Here is a 25,724-nt window from a genome sequence, read left to right on the forward strand (position 1 = left end):
CCCTCTGTCAGGCCAGCCATAAACAGCCAGATCTCCAATTCCCAGTGCCATCTCGAGGTCCCAAACTGATCCAGCACAGCACTGTTGTGGAGACTGGAAATGGACATTGGCCCCTCCCTGCTCCAGTGCTCCTCGAGATGCACTTTTGGTTTTGCCAGAAGGCAGAGCTGAACACAGCCCAGTGCACCAATGCTCCCACACCTCTTCTCAACAAACAATATTCATACAAGTGAGAGCTCAGTGTCTAATCACCATCTTGTAGGAATAGTTTCAGAGCTCTGCAAGTGTATATGTGTGTATGCATTTATATTGTATATATTTTTTACTGTGTGGAACGTAGAGGTATGAAAGTAATTCAGATTCACTGTCAAATATTCTCTGCACATTTTGAACTTAGCAACTTTTTATTGATTTTTTTTAGTACATAAGGATTCTGTCCTTTGTCAGTTGCAGAGGAAAGTTTGTTCAGGGATCTCCTACCCAAAAATCCAGGTGTCTCCTTGACAGACTGGATATTTGTTTTCAGTGCCAGGCTCCATGGGCGCAGCACAGTGCAAGCTGGACCTGCAGGGAGACTCTGCCGTCTCAGCAGGATTCTGCACAGACATAGAGGTTTGCTGGTGTGGGATTGGTTTCTGAACTGGAGGATGGACACAGAAGCCACCACAGCAGCATCCCTGGAGAAGACAATAACAATAAGCAGGAGTGAGTGTGTTGGTGTGAGCGTGTGGCAAGAAAGGTTATTTTGTGGCGGATTTTCTGCCACAGGGATGAAGAGTCAAACAAGAAGAGAGGCAGGCAGAGATGTCAAGAGGAGTAGATGTGTGTTGACAAGGCAATAAAAATGTCAGGTGACCCACTTACCTCTCACTTAGCTAATTCTCATCAGCAGTAGAGCTGAGAAAACATTATTTTCAATGCTTCTGTGCAGTATAGGTCCTGTGGTGAGGGGGATGGAGCCAAGACTAAGAATTTATTTTTTCCAAGGCACTGTCTGGCCACCCAGAGGGGCATTTTAGGTGGTCCTGTAATTGCAATTTAGCCTTAGCGGAAGATAAGCATTATACCTTAGCAGAAGTGCATTGGAAAAATACATTAGAAGTAATAACTCTGCCACTTTGAGGGATAAGAATTTTTTTTGTGACCATGCAGCTCTTTCCAATGCCTGGCTGACATTTCTGCTGTATTTAGCACAGACTCTTCCATTTTTCTTGTCACAAAGGTAAGAAATGTATTTGGAGTCAGCAGCCTGGGAGGAGCAGTTCCCTTCTTCATGGCTGTTTACCCAAGCAGACCAGCAGACCAGCTGGCTCCTTTCCACATAACAGGGGACTCTTCTTGGGGGTCTGCTAGCATGGAACCTTTCTGTTAAGAGCAAAAACATACTCTGTGCTGATGAATATGCTGTGTGATTAAGATTACAAAGGCCTTCACTTTGCCTGCTGTCCAGAATTTTTGCCTTCTTGCTTATCTGCAGAGGCTTGTGCCATGCTGAGGACATGCTGTCGAACAAGCCCCTGAGTTTCTAGAATATAATACGATGAAAATAATTTAAAATTTCCTCCCAGTTACCCTTTTCCTACTGTTTATTATCAAAACATGAACATTTTTCACTCACTCAGCTGTGTGTTTCTTTATTTCTTTAGGCTGTGACTCGTCACTGAACCTGACATCTCAGAAAGCCACAGATGCAATGGATGGTATCTTTCGGTCCCTCAGGGATATTGCCAGAGTCCGAATGCACATGAAACAGTTTAATTCCATACATAATCCAGGCAGCAATACCCACCAGGCAAGTGTAGCTTTCTTTTCCCTCTGTTTGTTATTTCTCTAGCATGCTGTCAAAATTACAGCACTAATTTTGTGGACGTGCTAATCCTATGCACATTCTGCCCATGAGGAAGATACTTAAGCAGAGATTTTTATATTCAACCTAGTCATCAAAAACTTCCTTAAGTCCTTTGTCCAGTCTCAGGCATATGCATATCAATGTCAGCTCTGGGGAAGAAATTTGGGCTTTGCTCTGCGGCACTGTGGAATGATATGACTGCCTGTGAAAGGCAGGGCTAGGTCAGGGTGGATCTTGGCTTAGACCGCTCAAAGCAGAGGGAAGCAGGATGTCTGCAGCCATACGGCAACTATATTCTTGTCTTTTCTTTCCCGTCCCTGTAAGCATGAGAGACAAACTTGTTTGTAAATAGGTGACAAATGCAGCTTCTGTTTCTGAAATAGGAACATATGATCTACAATAGTGCTTTAGGTCATCACAGTAGACAGTGGTTTTCCTTCTCTCTGTCTCCCCTGAAGACCTTTTCCAGTTCAAAACAGAGTTTTACAGGAGAAAGCAGTGATTTAGAGAGAGATCATAAAACATGATTTTAGCCTTGAGCCAGAAAAGAAATCCTTCCAAACTTCTAACAGTGCTGTAGACCAGCAAAGGGATGTAGTTCAAATTAAGCATTGCTTTGTAAGAACACGAGTGTTGCAAAATGTCACTGGAAGTCTAAGGTGGAAAAAACCTGTTCCTAAAGTCTTCTTACAGTTTGGACCAGTCTGGTGTCCAAACTGGGGAAAATTGTTAAACATTTAATACAGTTCAGTGCAGGGGCAGTGAGATGATAAGAAAAGTTTCCTGAAAGTGTAATTATCATCTGTGTGTCCTTTGGATGTAATCCACTTTGCTTGCTTAGAGATAAGTGCTAGAACACAGCAAGGGATATATTAACACCTTGCAACCCCTTAATCTAGCCATGCAGGGGATCTAGTTGCTTGAGCAGGACAAACCTTCTGCTGAGGGAAGTCCAGAAGATTTATAATAGTAGAAATAAGCAGGCAGTATGTGATTGTCCATGACACTTACAGTTCTCTAGAAATGGGCATTTCTTTTGACTGGCAGGTGTTGGGTGTGATCAGTTTAGCATGTCAGAAGAAGCAGTGCCCATCCTGTGACCACACTCACCACCAAACCTGCTTAGTGCTGTGGGAATGGGTTTATCCTCTACGTACTTTTTCACTTTGTCTGTAAAAAGCTGGGAAGCCTCCAGGTTTCTATGGATGAGTAACTGGGAATTGGATAATCTCTTAGAAGGACTTTTTTGTAGCATGCAGTTCGTATGTCTTACATAAAATGATAAATGTTTTCATCACATTATCAAACTAGTTCATGTAGTGACCATGCAAGAACAGAATTTTGCCTGTTATTGAAACTACTATCATTTTGATATAGGTGTATTTCTGCCTTCCTCCTTCCCTTCCTCTATTCCTTCTTCCATCCCTCACTCTCCTTTTCTCAGTCTCTCTCTTTCTCTCTGTTTCTCTCTCTTTTCCTCTTTATAATCTTGCATGGGATGTGTCCCATAGCTATTAAAGTTTTTAACAGCTATTTTAAACAAATTTGTGCCTGCCAAAATTTAAAGTTGATGAGAGTTTCATTATATGAGATAGAAACTGATGCAGCTGTTGGAGGTAGCACACAAAAAAACTACCAAACAACCTAAAAATATAGAATATTAATTCCACATCATAAAAGATTTTTTAAAAATATTTGAAACCATTATACTTTAGAAAAGTAGGTGATCATACTATCTGTATTTTAGTATCTGACTGGGTTGTTTTGAAGGGCACTGAGTTTTGGTGCTGAAAATTCAGACATGCAAAATCATAGCACATTTTTCACATCTTTTGAGTACATAGTTTTTGTCTGAATGATACTTTTCATTTCAGTCAGATGCTCTTTTTCTTTTAATTTTGTGGAGTAAGCTTCTCTGTTAAACTGTGATTTGATCTCTGCTCCAAAAATATTTAATCACTAATGTTCTTCTGTTCCTCATCTATGAAGATATTAAACAGATTTTTATAAATAGGACTTCATGCCTGCATGTGTGTTTTCAAACAGTTGTTTATTGCGTGACTAGATTTGACAGAAATCTTGACATGTTCTAAAAGATCCTGCAGCTCATGTCTGCTGTAATTTGCTTTGTTGGCTCAACTAAAAATTATGCACATGTTGTGAGAAGAACTAGATGAGTTGTATAAATCTTTGTTGACAGGACTGTATTAAAAAACTGTAAGCTTTGTTTCTCACTCTAAAGTGTTGGATGAAAAACATTTCTTTAATGACTCCAGAAAATTTTAGTTTCAAGCCAAGTGGTTTGTGTTTTATTTTCCATCCATTTTTACTATTATCTTGCAAGCTGTCTTTGTAGATATCATCTTTGCAAAATTAATGATGTTACACTTCATTCCCCTAAGTAATCTAAGAGATGATATATACCTGGGGCAGTCCCAAAGCCAAATAAGTGTGCTAATTTTAAAGCTGCTCATTTTCTAAGGCAGTTGCACTTTCTGAAATGGTCATGGCTCTGTTGCAGTTAAAAGCAGTAATACAAAGCTCCGTCTGTAAACCAAGTAAACTTGAATTTTCATTAAAGATCTTTCCACTGGTTCCTAAAATTTTATCTTAAAAATTTTTTCAGCATGTCAGAGTGGTTTAAACCTTGCTTGGAATATGGAGATTATTAGACTACTACTTCATATTCAGCCTGAGTTTGTGGATCCTGAGGAGGATACAAGATTGATCCTTTAGGAGTAGACCTTCCAGCATGTTGACCATTTGTACCTTTATATTTTCCACTTCTCTTAGCCCCTAACTTCTCTGAAGCTCTGACATTCATGGTAATGGTGGGGTAGTCTGACCTGTTTTTCAAAAGTCTTCCACAGGTGGAAGTATTATGTGGATTGCCATGGCCTTGGAAGGTAAAGGACTAACAGGGACTCCTTAGCTCTGCTCTCCCAAGGGGGACAAACAGGCAGGTTGGGCTCTTCCCTTCCCTGCTGATATCCAGACTTCAGTGGGGACATGACACTAGGAATAATGCAGGAGCGGTGAATTAAAAAAAAAATCCTTGTTTAGGTGTTTGAAAAATCATTGAAGAGGGAATGAGATCTGGGTGCACAATGGGCAACAGAGTCTCATCCATATGGTTATCCATTTCTGTATTACCTCCAGAAAGATTCCAGAGGAAGTAAAAGTCCCCCCTTTCCTCCTTGTCTCTCTTTACTGATACAATACACATGGGTCAGAGTAATTGTGTGGCTCTCTTCCACTCTTTTCAGTCTGATGTTGTGCTGGTGCACACCATCTGCAGTCAAGGTCACAATCTCTCTGAATGCTTTCATTTCTGTATTCTATATGTATTATATATAATACATTCTGATAATTATTTCTGTAATCTTTAATAGAAATAAAATATTTAGAATTGTGATGTCACTGAGTCTAAACAGGTTTACTCACAGTGTTGTTCTCTTTGTGCAGGCTTCTTACAAACCTCTGCTGAAGCAGGTAGTGGAAGAGATCTGTAATCCTGATCGTCCCGATCCTGTTGATATTGAGCATATTTCATCAGGCCTCACTGATCTCCTTAAAACTGGATTCAGCATGTTTATGAAGGTAAACCAGCCTTCCCAAGATCTTCTGTAAGATTTTCCTGAGGTCAGAGAATCATGCAGCAGTAGCTGATTTTATTATTCTGTTCAGCAGAACTTAAGGGGAGGTTAGGAGAGTTAAATCCCTGAAGTGGGGCTGGGAATAGCTCAAGGCACCACATTGCAGGTACAGTGCAGACAGGTAGCACCTCCTGAACACAACAAAAGGAATGGAGCAAACTGAACATCTAAATAAGTGTGATGACCAAAATAAGGATGATATATCTGGGAAGAGGCAATGTGGCTTTGCTAAAGGAAAGTCCTAACTCATAGCTTTTAGGGCTCCTCAGAGACACCCAACAAACAAATGAGTGTCAACCCTACCTGGCATTCCAACAGGCATTCAATCGACAGGGCACCACAGCAAAGGACTTCAAGGACACTCAGCAGCCTTGAGATAGCAGAGAAGTATGAACAATCACAGGGAATGAAGGAGGAATTCTGTATTCAATACCTTTGCTATAATTTGATATGGTTCAACTTATACCATAGGGGGAGGAAGGAAGCCTGTAAATTAGACATTTCTTTGTGGATCCTCTTAGCATGTTTGAAGACAGTCATTCTACAAGAATTTACTCTGCCTTACAAATTAGCCCATGCTAAGTGTCCGGTAAATATTTACAGAGCTGAAGCCGTGGAGTAACCAGCATGTTGTGCATTCAGCCTTCCTTATTGCATATCCTGATTTTCTGTTGAAAAAAACCCTAAATTCACATCAAACCACATCAGTACTATGGTTATGAATGCAGTACATTTCAGTACTGTGCCTGGTGTTTTTCTTTGTGTTACCACCTCTGCCCCTCTGCATGGAAGAGACAACAGCAAACTGTTGGGCAGTGTTGTCCACTATGAGGCAGTGGAGACAAGTTGTAGCAAAGGAAATTCCAGTTGAATAAAGGAAAAAAATTTCTAACTGTAAGAGTGGTTAAGTCAAATGAATTCTTTATCTCTGAGATATTCAAATGTTGGCCAAACAAAGCCATAAGTAACCTGATATAATTTTGAAGTTGGCCCTGCTTTGGGCAGGGAGGTGAGCTAGATGAGCTACAAAGACTCCTTCCAACTTGATTCTGCGATTCTACGGTAACAGAAAAGAAAAAAAGTTTTTTTCTCTGTTGTGAAAATTTCTGCTAAACCTGCATATAAAGTCAGGTGACAAAAATCGTTTAGGCTGTTGTGTTGGTACTATTTTAGAACCCAGTATCACAGTAACAAAGTTGTTTTTCTGTTATTTCAAGGAAAGCTAGTATTGAGCACATAATCAAAATTCTAAATCTAAAAATTTATAAAATCCTAATAAAGCACTAATAAAGTGATTATTTTCAGGAGTCTGTTTCCACAGCTGAAATGGATTTCCAAAATATATCCACTTAGGTTTCTAAATTGAAATTCTCAGTTCTTCATAGCTAATGATAAAGCCCTAAGACAACAGAGGATACATATAGAAAAGGTGACCCAATATATTTCTATTCTTGTGTCAGAACTGAAAAATTTATGCCAACACTCCAAAAAATAGTAGAATTAAAAACACATTCCACTATCAAACAAAGTAACCATGCTGGTACACCCAAGTATTTCTTTTAATTATTGGTTTAATTTGCCAGTAATTCTCACAATTCTATTGATTTCATTGTATTTTTTTTTTTATTGAAGAATTTTTAAGCAGGAATATACCTTATTCTTAAAAAGGAAAAAAAAAAAAGAAAAAAAAAGAAAAAAGAAAAAAAGAAGATTATAAGGACTTCAGAAAGCCTAGTTAGATGGAGACATTGACACCTTTAACTAGTTTGAGGACTAATCTATCTTTTTAGAAGGTGTGGGTGGGTGTGTGAAAGAGAGAGACATAAGCAGTTGTAGCAATATTTACCTGTAAATTCATCTTTCCTGGTAAGACAAATATCCTAGTATAAGGAATATTTAAGGGATGAGCAAATGTATTTTGTGTAGGATAAACATTTCATAGGCATCATCACATACTTCACAAATGTGTCCATGCTTGCTCCCTTAGCTTGTACCCTGGCTTGCTGGCATGTGCTCAATTGTATGAATGAGTGTCTGACCAGCCTGTATTTCTGACACAATCACACCATCAACACAGTAATTATTCTGTGAACTTCTTTATTTTTGTTTTCTTCTCAATGCCTGAATATAAATGACAACTCACATAAAAATACTTTGGTGATTGCCTCAGGTGTGTCAGTTCAGGACTGACTTTTAAAGATACCTCTCATCCAGAAATTGTTTGTCTGGCAGATATGTTTGTTTTGAAGCTAAGGGATGGTGAAGGGAAAAGGCTCCCCTGCCTCAAGGACTCCTGTTTTGACTGCTGCTCTAGGCCACATGTGTTTTATGATGATCTGAGCTTGCTATCATTGATATCAAGTGCCCTACATAGCAGCCTAGTTTCTGGTGATCCACATATTTTCCTTTTTCCAGTTATTGAGCTAAATAATTGGTTTCTGGTTGGTTACAAATACCAGAATCATCAGTGCTGTTGTTTTTGGGTGAGTTACAGAACAATAACATTTGTTTTTGCTGACTTTCCTCAGGAAAAAAACTGTTTTGTGAGCTGCCATAAGCCATGAGAATAAACCTGTCCTCTAATGCCTTCCTGTTTCTGAGTTTTATTGACCCTGTTTCAGTTTTAGAGTTTTATTGACCACTGCCACCCTGTTTTACCACCTCCTCCTCCTCCTCTCTCTCTCTCCTCCACACCTGCACCAGCAAAGAGCCCTCTGATCACTAGCACCCTGAGTATACCCTGTATGGTGAGCTCAGAGCTGGGGAGAAGGCCCTGATGTCCTGCTGCAACACTCTGCTGGCTCAGGGCACCATCCCCCCTTCCTTTAGGCTCTTTCATGTCAACATAATGGTTTTGAGGTGTTTTTGTTTAATCTTTTTAATTGCCTGAGACAGCTTTCCAAATTTTTATTTTAATATATGGCATTTTGAATTGAAAGTGAATTTCACTCAGGGATTTTGGCAAAATTCAAATTTCACAGTAAATTCAGAGGCATTGGAAATGTCCCAAATCAACCTAACTGTAGAAGGATCCCAGGAGATACACAATGCTTTTGTTTGCAACCCATTTCAGTTCTTCTTCCATATCACTGAAATGAGTTGTGTTCAGCTACACGCAGCCAGTTCCTTCAAAAGAGAAAGTCTTGGGTGGTTGTATTATCAAACAAACAAAAAAAAAAAATATTGGCAGAAACTTGCATTCTTAACACAGCCAAATATTTTGTACCCAAAGTATTGTCCTCCTTCAAAACACTTACACAAAGCATAACAAAATTACAGATTCCAAGACCCTTTTCATTTCTGTTTTAATTTAATTTAGAGTTTGCATGCCTAATAGTATTTTTAATTTGCATTTCTGGAATTTGTGGTTTGAACTTTAGTCTTCTGAAAAATAGTAAGTTTTATATAGGCACCATGTGTTTGGATCTAGGTTTATTTTGACTGAAGGAAACGATTTGTCAAGACATTTTCTCTTTAACATTACCCTGAAAGTTCATGTTTTCTGATTCTTATACTGAGTGTCCTTTCAGTGTGCCCAATGTTCTGCATGCATGTTTATTATGAGTTTGTTTTTGCTAGGAAAGATACTAAGAATCATAAAATCCCAGAATCACAGAATATTCTGAGTTGGAATGAGCCCCCAAGGATTATCAAATCCAGCTCCTGGCTCTGCGCAACACCATTCCCAAGTGTCACACCACGTGCTCAAGGGTATTATCCAGGCATGTGTGGTGTTGTGACCACTTTCCTGGCGATGGAAATGTGCCCTGGAATTGTAGGATGTTTTTTATCTGTGCCATCAGCTCAATGAAGATGGCCAGCAAAGTCAGGGTGAGTAGGAGAATAAATACCCAGTGTGCAAATACTCAGCTAGCTAATACATCTGTCAAAGGCTTTGTACTAATTTCAAACACTCAGCAATTCAAGAGCTCCTTGCCTGGGGAGCAGCATTGAACAGGGAGCCCCATGTAATCAAAGCCAGCTAGCCTGGAGAGAGGACAGGGCATCTCCCTGTGCTTCAAAAGGAAGAGTCCTTGCAGAAGATTACCAGGCAGAAAGCCTGACAGACCTGAAGGATGAAAATGCTCCAAAAGACTAAATATAGGAAAGCCACAATAAAGAAAAGAAGAAGAGCTGTACCCCCAGGAGCTGGAGCCACAAGAATCAAAGCAAGCTGCTGTGGTGGGGGAAGCAAAAGAACCCTGCTCTGCCCAAACATGGGTTGACACCACTTTCATTCTGTCGAGTGAATGCTGTTAAAAGCCCACGCTCATGCAAGGAAAGGAGGCAGAGAGTCTAAAAAGGAATTAAACTATTTTGTCACTTTTCAGAGCTGAACATTTGGAGTGTTTCATGCTCCAGGGTGATGTGACAAGAGCAATTGCATGGGCTCTGTTGACATCCCTCCCAAAGACTGGATCAAGGTAGCATCAAGGGAGTGTGTTTTCTCAAGATGGAAAACAGTTTGCTAGGAAACAGCAAAGTCATCAACTTCTAGAAGTGGCTAACAGGAAACTGATGTAAAGCATCACCTTCACATTTAAAATTAAAATGCAGTTTCATAAAGTCTTAACTGAAGTGGGATGTTTGTGCCATTTCAAAGATAATTGGGGAAAAATGAAACAAGTATTTTCTTGGAACTAAAGTTTCACTCTATTATTTGCAAGGCAGTCATAGAAACATTGAAAATTGAATTGAAACAAGCTATAAGCTGATTCTGTACTATAATGGACCTGATTTATTGTTATTGGATGAATTGTAAAAGATTATTCCCTGCACCAGTGAAAACACATTGCATAAAATTCTTTTCCGTATTGACCTCAGGCAGGGATTCTAGTATGTTTAGGCTGGACTCCTTTCTTCTACTGAATCGTAATTTACCACTCATTCCTTAAAGTCTCCTGTGTATGTATATCCAAAGAAAATATCCACCCAAGTACTCTCCTCCCACTCTGGGAAAAGGAGGAAAGTAATGAAGAAGGAATGGAGGGAGAAACTCTGAGACTTCAGGAGAAACTCCCATAGGTTTCAGTGGAGTCCATGGAGACTTTATTTCCCTGGAAACAGTTAATTAGTTCTAACTGGGCATCATCCCCATTGATTTCCCTCTCAGCTGCCACAGCATTCCATGAGTATTTCTTTCTGAGCTTCCTCTTTGGTCTTCCTCTAGCCACTTAGGGAGCTGATCACTGGTAATCCATAGGTTTGGACCTGGATGAAGCAAGTACAAATAATGCTTTTCTTCATTTTACAGGTGAATCGCCCTCACCCTGGTGATCACCCTCTTCTGATCATCTTTATGGTTGGAGGAGTGTCAGTCTCCGAGGTCAAAATGGTGAAGGATTTGGTAGCAACACGCAAACCTGGTACCCAGGTAAAAAAACAGCTCTAAGCATACAGTTCCTATCCAAATAAAAACTAAGAAAATACATCAGTGTTCCTTATAGAACTGACACCAAAGCTAGAGAGAGCCACAAACAGAGGGACAGGAATGATGTTACAATTTTGCTGTGAAACATCTGTAGGCAGCAAGTATCCAGGCACCAAGGGTCTGTTTTTTCACATTATAGTCAGCAACAAAAGTTCAAACTCAGGTTGGACAGTTCAGAACAAACTGGCATTAATTTGAAGTAGCTTCCATCAGGTCTCAAAAGATTAATTTCTTTGTATTCTTTATAAACAGAAATATTTGCTGTCCAAAAAGCTACAGGGTCCCTGGCAGTCCTTTTGCGGGACATAGTGCAGGGATACTCAGGAGTCTGGATACCACCTGGTGACTTCCCAGTGGTTCCTGCAGACATGCCAATTAGCAATGGTGAGGAGCAAAGTAAAATAACTTGGATACAGCTGTACTGTTCCTGTGTCTGGCCAGGTGTCTCTGATAGATACCTGACCACTAGACCTTAAGTAGCCTGAAGCAGGTTATGTGGAGAAAGCCCCAAGTCTCTGCATCCCTTTGATGCACTCCTGGAAGGAGGATGGTTCCTACAGTGAAGATTCAGTAATGTCGATGTGGCTGATCTTTGCTTCATCCACTCTCTGGCAGCAGAACTTGACTACAGTAACTGTCATCAGAGTGGAGGAGGGAGAGGAAGAGGATGAGTGAGCTCTGGTGGCACCTGAGATGTTAATAGTCATCATTAATTGTGGAGAACCAATCAGGTGTCTGTTGAGTGCTGCAGATAACACAGGGTAATACGAATACTCTAAAGTGATGTATAACCAGCTGCATCATAAACATAACTCTGGTTTCCAGGGTGGCTTGTAAACATCTTGTTTTCAATTCCTATGGAAGGCAGTTTTGATTAGTGAGAAATCATTAGCAAAATTGGGCCAACCAAAGGCAGAACAGCCCCTCAGCTTGACATGTGTTTTCCATGTTTCAATTGGCTTTGCAAGGCAGTCTCAAGCATTATTTTATAAGATGGAGTACCATTTTAGCAGGTTTTTGGGTTTTTTTATCTGATAACGCATTTCTTCCCCATTAGTCTACTGCTGATCTCCTCAAAATAGCAAATTAAATTTTCCCTCTTGGAGGGGAACTGAGTTGTGACACACTGATGGACAAGTTAATCCACACACAAAATGTATTAAGACACCCTGAAAGATAAACAGAGGGTTAACATCTGAGTTGGCTGAGAACTATGCAGGGAGATTTTCAGCTGGCTTTCTAAAGGGACTTAAGGCTTGACAGTGGTGACATGGGATCTGGTGTTGCTTTGCTTTGGCTTAACCCGGGCAGCAGGTCACTCTCTGAGGCAGATTCCTAAAGCATTTTAAGCTTTTACTGAATCTTGCCCTTTATCCAAATACACTGTGTTAGAGGTGAAAGAACTTCAGGGGAGAGGCGGGAGGAAGAAGAGAAAGAAACTAAGCAGTTGTGCAAGTCTCTCACAAAAAAAAAAAAAAATGTTTGTACATTTTTTGGCTTTACCTGGATTTCTGCACTATAGCTGTGAACATGCACCACCTGTTTAGGATTATTCTCTTTTCAAAAAGCCAGGCATTTATCTAACTCAAGCCAGGGTTTAACAGAGCCTTTTTGTGCTGTTCAGACAGTCAGGTTCAGGCTTCAAGGAAACACTGGCCTTCCAAATCCATTCCAGTCAAACAAAGCACTAACATTTATACTAATTACTGGCTCTTGGAAAAATGGAGAAATGTGAAAGTACAAAAAATTGAGTAAAGTAATTGAAGAAAAAAATGACAGGGTGCACTGATTACTTCAGCAACTGTTTGGAGTTGAGGCAAATGACATTTAAATGTGGAATAAGAGACACATGTTTCCATCCACAGAACTGCTCTGCATCTGGATGTGAATGATGATTTTATTTCTCATGGAGAAGCACAAAGGAATACAGTGTTTCCTATGCACCATTTGGTTTTGGATGGTGGTAAATAGCTCCCAATAATGAGTGAGAACTATCCTATTTTTGAAGGAAGAAATTACTTCTCTTTTTCTGCTTTAATCAGAAGAGTAATAAAGGGGAAAGAGCATGAGAGAATGTTTCCCCCTCCCTTCTCCCAACATGCCCAACCACCTAGGCAGGCAGACATGAACTCTTTCAGATGCACTTTTAGATGTTAGCTGCATCCTTCCCTGACTTCTGCTGTGCTGAGGGGAGCACACTCCACTTCCCATTGGAGTTCAGTGGGTCAGGATGGGAACTCCTGTCTCTTCCACCTTGGCATCCACTAGGAGGGGATAGCCCTTCAGGTGATGTGTGAAAGACAGGCATGGGGCAAGACAGGCACGGAGTACCGAACAGTGAGAAGGTCTGCAAAGAACTGTCCTTAAGTGAGCTGACTGGGAAGGAGATGGACACTACTTATCTGGGCAATTGTCCTCTTCTCTGTAAAAATGAAAGAACAAACATTCACATTTATCCCCCTCAAGAAGCCCTTGGAGATACTGGAGGGAAAGGAGAGAAGTCCTGCTGTATTCAAGCATCTGAGACATTAAAGTTGCAGATCTCATTTTTCTCTCTGGGGTTGCTATTTGTTGCACAAATCCCCTGAGGGTTCAGTGGTAGGACTCCAAGAAGAAATTGCTTTTATCTGTCAGTGGCTATTGTTGATGTTTGGCTTGTACACTCAAACAACTTTGGTAACATGTCCCTTCGTGTTTTTCAGAGTTAAGCTGCGTGATAACAAGATGAGCACATACTGTGCTGTAGTCTGATTCTCGTGTAACATAAGTAAGACAGTGTCAGCCTTTGGCATCTGCAAGTTACAGAGAGTTTTTCAAGCTTATGAAGGAAAAGATAATCAGTGTCAGTTTGCTGCAGATTGTGTGGGAGGACAAGGGAAGAGGAGAAGTGAAGGGGAGGCTATCACCAATACAGAAGGGATCTTTGCAGTATCTGAAGTGAAAAGATGAAAGAAAGAAGGAACAACAAAAAAAGTTGAAATGCAGCATTACCACATACTTGGACAGCACAAGGCATTTGATAGCTGCTGCAGTAAATGGACACACAGACATACTCTGTTGTTGATGTTTGTGCTTCCTCTCCTTGGTTTTGTGCTGAAGAAGCAAATTCATTTTCAAGTGAGCTAGCATGATTAAATCTGCCCCCAGCTCCCCGCCTGCAATCCTGACCCTATGGGCACTGCTAAACTTGGGACTCAGTAAGAGCAGTGTCCTATGATTTTGACCCTGGGTTAGCTCCTCACAGCAAGAGTGTATGCACTCACTCCTGGATGATAGCTTTGCTCTGCAGAGAAGCCTTCACACCACATAATTAGATACTGGTTTTCACTAAGGGAAAACAGATACCTGCACCTAGCAGGATACGTATCATAGCTGTAGTGAGGGATGGTTTCATTCATCAGAGCTGTCTGGGACTAAAAACTGGAAGAAGCCAAAGTGAACATCTGACAGTGCTCAAGGTTGAGCCTGATGTGCAGAACAGCCTGTGCCTGGTCTGAAAAGAGCCTGGCTGGCTTCCTGCAGCAGGCACTTCTGTGATGCTTACCTTACCTGCAACTGAGAGGAAACAGGCATCACTCAAATCTGTGCTGTAGGAGAGGAAACCACGGCTTCATCAGCTGGTGCCTCGCAGTAAATGCACTGGCAGTCACAATAAATCACCAGGTAAGGTGTGGGTAGAAATGTGTCAAAGCACACATTCATTTAGGCATACAATGCTACTAGTCATTACACTCCTTAAAGCGATTTAACTGCAGTTATTAGTGAGCAGACAGTTTTGCTGGACAAGTTGTATTGCCCTGTCAGTAAACACCAGAATCAGACAGCCTGCCTAGAGCTGGATAAAGCAAACAGTTACTATCTATGGCTCATTAGCACTGTCTCAATCCCTTTCAGTTTGACTTGTTGCTTCTTGTTCCCCTTCTTTCAGGTAATTGTGCTCTCATCTGTACTCCTGACACCACACAGTGCTGTTGAGTTGTTGTTTGCCCCAGACCGTCTCTAGCCTGATGCTCATGTCTAACGGGGGAGGCTGTGGAGAAGATTGAGTGCCTTGCCTGGAAACATCAAGTCCCTGCTCTGTCACTCTTCTCAATAGCCCTCCAAAAACTGATGTGTCAACTGCTGCAATTACAGCTCCAGGTGAAACAGCTGGGTATCTGCCTGCAAGGGAACATCTGTAGTTCATGGGCAGCTCTTCAAAATGGTCCAGTTACCCGACAACAAATGTCCCCTCCTTGATGATAGCACTGTGCAGTGCTGAATCACTCCCAGCCTCACTCAGCATGGTGAGGGTAATTGTTTGAAAAAATTCCCTAGAAAAGGAACAGCTGAGAACCAGGTGATGCAAAATTTGCACTCCCCAAGCAGTACCATTTTTCCTGATGGTTCTGCTGGGCTTGCAGCTGGTGGGAAATGCTGCTGAGAGAGTGAGAGGCTAGAAAAATCCACTGTCATGCTACCCTGCAAAACGTGTGCCTTATACAATGTTAACAGCCTCTACTCTTACTTTGTCCCTCACTCCAGGGAGATCATGGAACACAGCCGTGATTTAGCTGGCACAGCAGCTCCCAGCTTGGTGATGCTCTTTTCAGCAGGACTGTTAGAGGTAGGGAAGCAGAGAGCTACTCAAGGGCTGGGTTTCATGGCTGCTTCTCTCTCAGCTTTCCATTTCCTGCTCTACTTTTTCCACCCACAGTCCCAGAAGAAAAGACAGTTTCTGATGGCACACACTCTGTAGATTTACACAGGAGGCCATATGGGCTGTGATGGTTTGATGATAACCCCAAAAGAATCCTCCCCTCACATGCATATTAAAAAAAAAGAACAAAAAAAGGGCAAGATCCCATTTTCAAGAGGCCACAGCAGATTCTGTCTCGAGCTAGATTTCTGAGCAGCATGATTGGAAAACAGCTTTTATTTTTAATTTATAATCATGAAAGAGCTGCAATCAAATTCAGTTACACAAATTTCTTTATAAAACTTTGCTACAATCTGTGATGAAAGAGGAGCAGCTAATAGAGATTTTAATTGCATATAGCACCCAGTTTTTGAATTGCAGCATAAAATGGTGGAGCTCTAAAGCTGCATCCTCTTGCCTCATCCAAGTAATGCTACAACTCCAGCTTACACTGAGATGAGAATGTCAAATCAAGTGACATCCACTCTATCATAGCATTCTTTATTATGCCAAAGGAGTAGATTAAATGGGAAGCAGTTTTTTAAATTTTGTTCACTAGCTAGCATTAGCTCTCCTAAATGTTTATAATGGTCTTCAGAAAAGGGTGCATTTTGGTATAAATTCAATTTTGAGTTGCTGGAAGGAAACAATGGACTGATTATAAAGCATGGACAATGTCGCCTCTATGGAAGAGAAATTTATAAGAATGACTATAGAATGGAACTTTGTGCTATAAAAAATGATAAATGCTAGGAGATTGCAATATTAAAAGCTCAAGGAATAGTTTGAATAGAGCAACTGGAAAGCAAGTAGCTGGTCTCTTGGTTTTTCTGTCATTCTGTACGGTTCAATCTTTCTTAGAATATGGTTGTTTCATAAATTCTGTAATCAATAAAGCGATGTTCTCCCAATGCCAAACTTGATCAGTCTTCTCCTTTTCTCCTAGTATGCCAGAACTGCATATTCCTGCAACCTCTTTTACTTTTGCATTATTTAATTGCCCCTGGGAATCTAGACCTTCTGTCTTGGTCCTTGAACATTTCCTACACTCTGCTCATAGCAGAAAGGCTTTCCTGTGTTCAGTGACCATTGCTGAGTTCAGGTACACCTCTGAGATGCTGCTGCTTTCATGAACTGATGGAGGCTTCTGGTTGTGGTCTTCACTCCCTCATCTCTCTTTCACCAAATGCCCTCAGGCCTCTGACTTGGCCATCTAAAGACATACAGTATTGAGAAGGCAGGGGGTGAGTCTAAGCAGACACTGGTGATCTTGCACTTCCTCTGGGTCAAGTAGCTCCTTTGACTGAAACAGAGTAGCTTTCCAGGCCCACACACACTTTGGAGGAATCTTGTAGGGCCACAGCTGTGGTAATTGATGCTGGAACTCAGCCACTATCTCATACTTAAGCACTTATATACCAAAAGTACAGTGGAGTCTTTCCAGTGGCCCTAGAGCAATAGTAAGCTTATTTGTAGGAAATAGCTGTAGCAGCTACAGGGGAAAAGGTCAAGGGATCTCCTGCCAGTTCTATGTGAGTAGAAACAGCACAGAAGAAAGTTGCATGGGCAGGTGCAAGACTACATCAAAGAATGTCTGAGTCCTCAGCCTGCAACACCAAGCAATACTCAAAAGGCAAGGAGAAAACATAAAGCTAACCTTGGGAAATTTATTTACTTCTCTACTGATAAACTTTTTTGATATAAGCTCAGAAGAAGGGCAAGCTCAGTTTTGTTTGCAACTCTAATCCTAAATCACTTGGCTAGTAACTCATGGTGCAAAAGATTATCATCAGCAGGACCCCGTGAGTTTCCCTGCATCACTTACTGCAGCTGTGTGCTAACAAGGTGAGCCTGTATGGCCACCAGCCCAGTACCAGCACAAACATCCTCCTCAGGAAGGCTTTTAGTAAAGCTACTTCAAACATGAAAAAGGTAGTTGAGGACTTGTGATTTTATTAAGTTCTTCATGATGATATAGCTCAAAACATATATATTTTTTTTTTTTTAAAGAAAGCAGCAGTCACCTAGAATTCATGTTTTTCCAGGTTTTGACCTACCTCACACCATTCCTTTCTTACTGAAGGCCAAAGTATTTTTGACAAGTGGAAATGAAGAATCCCATTTTAATTTGAAAGGCCTTTGCCTTATTCAATTCCTCTCCTAAAAAAATTTCTTGAAAGGAAGTTGTAAAGTACTTGTGAGAGCAAAACCCCTGTGGTTTATGCTAATAAAGCAACAGCATAGGCAGGAAAGGACACCTTGCTGTTTCTGCAGTGTATGTTAACTACCTTAAAGTTATTACTTTGTCTCAACACTTCAGTGGTTGTTACTCCTTGTTTCTCACCCCCAAAGAACACACAAGGAAACATGCAATTCAAAAAATTTAATGTTGTACCAGGCAGTAAGAACAAAAAGCCCACTCCCTAGGAGGAGTAACTGTACACAAAATAAATAAGTTACAGTTAAACAAAAGCACGACTGGCTTTTTAAAGTGCATGTGTATAAGGCCCTTAGGCTCTAAACTCCATTGGCTCAATATTTTTAAAAAAATTAAGTATTTATATAAATCTGCCATTTGTTTAAGAACGAAGAGGGCCTGGCTCAGCTCAGAACAAGCCATCAGCTTCATTGCCTGGAGCCAGCCATGCTTCACACCTTTTGTTCTTTTGTGCCTACCGAACAAAGGAGAGAGAGAAAAAAGGATGTCTTAAAATGGCATCTGTAATAGATTATCACTCCACACACATTCCTCAGAAGCTCCATGTTGGATCATTTAGCCTGGATAGTACTTTTTTAAGACAGTAAAAGAGTTGTTTGTAATTAGATATGTTTACACCCTGTGGACAATAGCTTTGCATACAAAGATTATGGTCAAGTTGTCAGCAATAACATGGCTAGTAAAAAATAAAGGACCATTGTTTACAGTCTTGATGCTCAGTCCTGTCCACTTACTTTACACTTATTTTTACAGAACCGTTTGATGTTTGCTTATTTGTTATGAAATACACACAAAAAAACCCCAGTTCTACTGTGCAATAAAATTAAACAGTTGCATCATGCTGTTCTTCATCCATGTGACAGCAAAACTCAAGTGGTTACTTCTGAACAGGGACCTGCAGTTCAGGGCATTTCCCTGCTCAAGTGGAGTTACAGCAAAAAGGTTGTTTCTGCACATATGAAAGCCAAATCTGTCCAGCTGGGGAAACGGCAAATTGTTTCATTTACTGAAAAGTTCACTTTCCAAATTAAAATACCTGTTCAGCAAGTCACATCCTAGAACCTTTTCAGGAGGTTTTAGTTGGTTTTTGTTTCCTCCTTTTCTAATCTGATACTGTTCCTTTTTTAAGCAACTGCTTAAAGACTTCTACCATTTAAAAGGCTAGTCAAACCATCCTCCTTGCACAACGCCTTGGATTCTACATGTGCCAGTGTTAAAAAACCCAGGTTTCAATCTCAAGCTAACTGTTGGGTAGACCAAGGGCTGTGCCATCAAACAGAAGTGACAGTCCTCACTTTGGCAGACAAAGCTTGCTTAAACCTTCTCTTCAGATCCTGCATGTTGGGTGATTTTGGCCGTGGAATAAGAGAGGTTCTCCTCCTCTCAGGGGTGCTGGTTATTTGTTGTTTATTGACTTCTTTACAGAGGAGATGGAAGGCATTAAAGACGTTGTTATAGTTTTCACTGACAGATACTTCATAGAAAGTACAGCCCAGCATATTGGCCAGCTGAAGTCCCTGCTGAGGCTCCACCTCTTTGATATGCAAGAGATCAGCTTTGTTTGCCACAATGACGACAGGGACCATGTTCCCTGGATGCAGCTGTCGAACATGATGGTAGAGGTGACTGAGTAGTTCAAAGCTCTTATAGTCAGTGATGGAGAAGACAATCACCAGGGCATCTGCCCAGCGAATGCATCTGTTCAGCTGCTCATTACAATCCAGACTGTGTTCATGGATCTGAAAAATGAATGGCCTCAAATTAGATAGCTGAAGTCATATAAGATTAAAGGAACCTGTCTTCAAGAGTCTGTAAAGCCAAATAGCATTTTACAGCTTCAGACATATATTTGGATTTCACATAGTAAGTATGAACTTAATCTGAGCATAGTGAATAAATGCAGATGTTGATTCAGCTGCAAAAAGCTGGAATTTAACACTGGAGTTTGCTGTACTCAAATGGAAAATTGACCCGAGTAGTTCTGCATGCAGAGAAAGACTTTGTAGTTCCACAGAATGGGAAATTAACTGGCTAGACAGTAAGTCTGGGGAAGCAAAGATATGAGCTGGAAGCATTTAGACCTGGAGTTTTGCCCAGTTCAAAAAGGCAACAATCCAGCATTACTCAGGTCTATACATTCAAAACTTTTAACTTGTGACACACTAATGAACACAGCCACAATGTAGCAGATTTCACTTTGTCATACACATTTATGAAGCTTGTTGGGTAGCAGTCACGACATTTATTTTCTCATATACTATATTTCACATATACCAGTTTGAGTTGTTTCTGGGTTTGTGCCTAATGTTCCCAATATACAGGAACGAGGCACTTCAGTAATTCAGCCAGTCAAAAGTAATGGGCCTCCAATGAACAAATGATTCATTGAAACAGTCTCTCAACACAGCTAGCTTGACTGGTTAAAACACAAGTTACCACCTCTCTCACACAAAACACCAAACTCTGAAATGAAGCAAAATAATTTACAGAAAGACCATAGCAAGATGCTGCACAAAGGGATGCAAACACACAAACATTTAGAGCTACTCTGGTAGCATGGTTGCATCTAGCTCACCTGAATTCCTGGAGTATCTTGCACTTGGATGGCCAACATCTCTCCATCTACCTGGATGTGCCTGCTGTAGAGATTACCTGACAAGAGCACCAACAGGTTCACAAGTACAGTCATCACTCTACAGACAAGTGTTGCTTTTGCTGTCCATTAGTTGTGTAGGGAAAGCCATATCACCACTCACAAAGCAAGAAGCCAGTGTTACAAGCTTTTTAGGTGTTAACAGCATTTACTATATTACTAGAAACCTTGGATTAAATCATGAATTGACTTGTTTTGGAGCTGGGCATTAAATGGAAGGCAACTTGGAACTTAATCTCTCTTAAAGACCGTTTTACCTGGAATAATAAAGGTAAGAGTGCAAAATATCCAGCTTTCATTACGTAGAAAAGCAGTTTTCTTGTCATTTAGTATTTCCACAATTTAGTGAAGCTCCCTGTCGGCTGGCCTATAAAATTTTCTGGGTTGGTGTTCTTTTTTTTCATTTGTTTGGCTTTTTCAAGTAATTTTCTCAACAGAAGGCTGTATGTTTTACATCGGCATTAGTTTAGACTCCACACTGTACTCATTGAATGAGATCCATAACATCACCTCTCCATTTTCCTCTCTAAACTGGCCCTGCCCAGCTATGTAGCTGCTGGCACTCACTTTGCAAAGAACAATACAACAGGATTGTTTTACAGGATGTTTTCTTGCTTTGGCTAAAAGGCTCCTTCAAAAAAGGGGTACTTTCACCACATAAAGCAAATTCTGTCAGGGACCTGCAGTACAACCCATCTCTAGGGCTGCTGCGACCACAAACCGCATGTGGCTGTGTCCGGCGTGCCCCTTCCCGCGAGCTGCGAGCAGACCGGGGAGGGAGGCGGCTCTCAGGGAGCCAGCAGCCGCCGAACCCCGGCCCTTCGTGTCGCTGGCAGCACCTGCCGAGCGCCCCGCAGTCCCGGGGGCAGCGAGCTCTTCCCTTCCCACCTGTGCCCCGGCTCGGCGCTGGCGTGTGCTCACTCACTCTCAGGGCTTACACCCCGCTCCCCGCAGCCCAGGCACCCCCTGCCCGTCCCCATCCCGGCGGGAGCGAAGCCGAGCCGCCCGCCTACCTGCGTTCCGCTCATAGTCTCCGATGAACCGCCGTGTGAGGAACCGCACCACGAGCGCTGCGGGCAGGCACAGACAGGCACCATTAGCCGCGCTCCGCCGCTGCCAGCCCCCCACCCGCCTCGCCCCGGCCGCTGCCCCCCTCACCTGTCTTGCCCACGCCGCTGCCCCCCACCACCGCGATCTTGACGAGGCGGGGCCGAGCGGTGGCGGGGCCGTCGCCGCCGGGCGCGCACTCGGCGATGGTGCACATGCTCTGCGTCAGGCGCATCCCGTCCGCGACCCGCGCCCGCCGCTGCCGCCGCCACCGCGCCCCCGGCCCTTTTCTCGCCCCCGCGTCCCGCCCCGGCTCCTGGCGGCCACTCAGAGCTCCCGAACGCCGCCCCGCCGCGCCCCGAAACACGCCCCGAAACGCGCTCCGAAACACGCCCCGAAAAACGCCCCGAACCACGCCCCGAGCCGCGCTCCGCCCGGGCCGGGCAGGGTGAGCGGCTGCGGGGACCGCGGCGGAGCCCGCGCTTCGGGTGGGCTGGCTGGGGAAGGATGTCAGAAATGAGGAGTCTGTGTCTGTGTGTGACCTCCCCGCTCTTCGGGAGTCAAACACCCGCAGCACCCTAACGGCGACGGATCGAGCGTTTCCGAAGATCTCAGCGCCGCCGTCTTCTCCCAAAATCCCACCAGGCGGACTGAAATTGTTTCATAGGTGCAGCTTAAGATAAATAGATGGGTAAAACAGATTTATAGGAAGGCATTCTAAGTCAAAAGGGGAAAGAGTAAGAGGCACAGTTAGAAATAAATCAACAAGACTGAAGGACTCAAGGACTTGAATACGAGGATTTCTTTATGCCAGTGCGGCAGAAATGAGCTGGACATTGTACCCTGAGCAAAGGGAAAGGGTTTCATAGATTATCTGGAGTCTTGGTAACTAAGGTTATTTGAAATAGAAAACCTAAAGATGAAAGTGAAGAGGATCACTCTCCTAAGAAAGTTTTGTCTTCACGATGAGGAAATGCAGAAGATAAATAATGTCAGCTAGAAGTAGTTACCTCAACCGGGGAAAAAGAAACAGGGCAATTGTCCTGGACAGCAATGCAGTAATGTGGTGAGAAGGGCATACAGATTGAAGGAAGTCTGGCAATATTTAGAAAACGAAGAAGCATTTTGCTTCTAGTTTTAATAAAGATGATTGCATGAAAGATGGATGCAGAAGGAAGGTGAGTAATGGGAAGAAAGTCATGGGTAATTACTACAGTGGGGGAAAACAAAGGATCTCATCCAGTGTGCAAACAGGCCAAGTGTGTGGAGATGAGAGTGAAAGGAGCACAAACTTTCACTCTAGCACGCAAGTCATTCTGGAATACTTGCACTGGAGAAAGGGAGGGAAATAATTTACAATAATCTGACAAATTTTGAAGGAGAGAATAATTAAAGATATGAGAGTAAATGGAATAAAAATAAAGTGTTCAATTAAATGAGATGTTGCTTCAGCAGGATATCTTTCTCTGTTTCCCCTTCTCTTCAAGAAATGAAATGGGGTAGATGTAGTCTATTTGGGATTAATAATAGCTGATACTGTCCGGACAGGAAACAGCTGTTGAAGTAGAAGAGCATATGAATCAGGAGACAATGACAGAGGGGTGTTTTATATGGGAAGTGTCAGACTGAAGGAAAGTGCTCTGTGTGATTCATCAATGCTCCTGTCATCCTTCATGTTTTCATCACAATGGTGTCATCAAGAACACAAGCAGGCTAATGAAATCTGCTGTTGACAGAGCTGGGAGTAGTTAGTATATTGGACAAGCTGCATGTCTCTTAGAACAGGTTTAATGAAAATATAATTAAATTCAATACCATTAATGACATGCAGAGATTAATAAAAAAATTTCTTCCACTGGTTATAAGATCAGCATTTGGATAAGAGAGACTAGTTAATCTTGAGATGAGTAGGAGCTGTTTAAAAAGGGAAGTGTAAACCCAGCAATGTCAGATATGTAATTTCAGAAAAGATCTGCAGTACAGTGTGTGATTCTGTCAGCCAGTCAAGAGAAAATCAGTGTTTGTCAAGGTTTTACCCCAGTCAGCAACTAAGCACCACACAGCTGCTTGCTTACTCCCCACTGCCTGCCTCTCTTGGAAGGAGAATCAGAGAGAAAGCAAAGCTCATGGATCAGGTAAGAACAGTTCAATAGCTGAGACAAAATAAAATATACAAAAGTGGGGCTTAGGAAATGGACAAGCCAGGAAAGTTAAAACTGAGGGCCAATGTCAGCATAATTGGGTATAAACTGATTCAGAGTAGCAAAACACCAGAACAGTTCTCTAACAAGAGTGGAAGGAGCAAAATCAAGCCTAATTTCCATAAAATTGAGCTGGTGGATTTTATAGAAGAAAATATGTGGTGTGATTGACTTTAGTGGTAATGAGATTCAATGATCTCTTCTAAAAGCCTATTGAGAGTATTCTAACATCATTCCATAAATAAATATGCTAACATATAACAATGCATACAGACGTGGTATCTCCAACACATGAAGAGATGCAGTAAAAACCACAAAAAAGAGAAACGGGAAAGGATGATGAAAATGAGACAATGCCTCAGTAAACTGGTTTTATAAAGGAGATGATTAATTAGGGGCTGGATGAAAGTGCTAAAATAACTGGAGAATAGAATCTTCTTCCTCTGTCTCAAAATACCAAAAGCAAAACAATCAACCAGATTGAAAGGTGGAATTTCTGGAAAAACTGAGATACAAAAGATATTCTTTTAAAATGCATATTTGAGTCACTGAGTCAATTTCTGTAGGAAGGCAGTGGAATAAAAACTAAAATTACATCTGTAATAAAAAGGATGCACTTATAAATAAGGAGGCGATGTATTTTTCAGTACTTTATGGTACCTTAGAATTCATTAGCTGCAGTAAATAATCTTCTCAAATTTTGCACAAATTTCTTAAGCATTGTGGACTAGAAAGTATTCTAATGTGGTGTGGACAGCCTTTCCCATCCATCAGTCTTTTTAATATAAAATTTCTTATATTGTCCTTTCAGACAGAAATTACTGCTGTCAGAGATGAGCCCTTAGCTCAGATGGTCATGGGGCAGAGCTGGTGGGAATACAATTCCACAGTTCAGGGACACATTCCTATGGCTTATTTTATGGTACTGGACAGAGGGTATGTTTGTATGTGGTTTTACACTTTCTATAAAGACACTTCCATCAACAGCCAGGGAATAAACCTCCCTTTGTTACCTAGTGCTTTGGTAGTTCTGACTCAGTTCCTCAGAGAAACAAGTGCTGTGGACACAGCGTGCAGAAACATGGTCAAGGGCTGCTCAGTCCAGTTGAGCATTTACTTCCCAAAGCACTGTGAGATCTTTCTGTGGCTTTATAAGAGTAAATACAAGAAAGCTCCCTTTCCATGGCACAACACGTGTTCCATGCTCCCAGCTTTTAAAGCCGAGCGAACCTGCCCCTGTGAACAGCCTAAGACTGGAGTTTATCCCTCCTCCAACACAGCCCTGCACCACCTTCCAAGAGCAAAACAAAAGAGGGAGGGAGCAGAGATATTAAAAGAAACTACATAAGCGGAAAGCAGCTTCTCTCTGTACTGGGAGAGAGCTCCTGGCCAGCAAAAGCCAAGCTTACAGAGCAAGATATGATCTTCATTCCAAGGCAGAGAAAGGCGGGAGAGAGGGAACGACATGCTCTATGCACTCTCACCTACTCACAGGCCCTGTGTGGTTTCTATAGCAGCACAATAGCAGACATTTTTCTCTCTCCACAAGAAAGCCTTAGTAATGTTCTGCAATTATATTAGTCTGCATTTTAATCAGATTTTATCTTCTTTTAAGCTTGCATTTTTTTTCCCATTTCCTCTTTATGTAATGGTACCAAACTCTAATCCAAGAAGTGAAAAGCTCAAAGGTTTTGTTTTTCATTCAGGCCTGCCCATCTGCTGTCAGTATTTTTTTGTGCTGGTTTGTGCCTCCACAGTACAAGCAGTTGTTCTGCACACAGAGTGCTGGTTTGATCTGAAAAGTAGCGGGGGAAAGCCCCAATGGCAAAATGTCTTGAATTAATACAATCTCTAATACTTCATTCAAAAATGTATATGAGAGAACATAGCAAAATTTTTGTTTGCCATTTTAAGAATGCCTCAGGATCTGTATTAAGCCTTCTAAAAACTATGGGATTAAAGTCACATTAGCAACCTCCCACAATCTCACC

The 25,724-nt window shown here is 41.7% G+C and overlaps 2 protein-coding genes across 2 annotated transcripts in view; one reads left to right on the forward strand and one right to left on the reverse strand.

Annotated features, from left to right (window-relative positions):
- The window catches only part of SCFD2 (sec1 family domain containing 2), a 191,396-nt gene extending 174,864 nt beyond the window's left edge, over positions 1-16,532 (forward strand). The window contains exons 6-9 of the mRNA XM_058838116.1: positions 1,647-1,792; positions 5,315-5,449; positions 10,760-10,879; positions 14,865-16,532. Coding sequence (XP_058694099.1) covers positions 1,647-1,792; positions 5,315-5,449; positions 10,760-10,879; positions 14,865-14,939 — 476 coding nt within the window. The 3' untranslated portion in view covers positions 14,940-16,532. The remainder of the gene's footprint in view (positions 1-1,646; positions 1,793-5,314; positions 5,450-10,759; positions 10,880-14,864) is intronic.
- Positions 16,533-17,982: 1,450 nt separating this feature from the next.
- On the reverse strand, positions 17,983-21,824 carry RASL11B (RAS like family 11 member B). The gene is made up of 4 exons (XM_058837908.1): positions 21,644-21,824; positions 21,499-21,555; positions 20,408-20,484; positions 17,983-19,571 (listed from the first exon to the last, which is right to left on the reverse strand). Exons 1-4 carry the CDS (start codon positions 21,765-21,767, stop codon positions 19,104-19,106), a joined length of 726 nt encoding a protein of 241 aa, XP_058693891.1. The 5' UTR covers positions 21,768-21,824; the 3' UTR covers positions 17,983-19,103.
- Between the last annotated feature and the right edge of the window lie 3,900 nt (positions 21,825-25,724).

Source organism: Poecile atricapillus, chromosome 4, assembly GCF_030490865.1.
Source record: "Poecile atricapillus isolate bPoeAtr1 chromosome 4, bPoeAtr1.hap1, whole genome shotgun sequence".
Lineage (NCBI taxonomy): Eukaryota > Metazoa > Chordata > Aves > Passeriformes > Paridae > Poecile > Poecile atricapillus.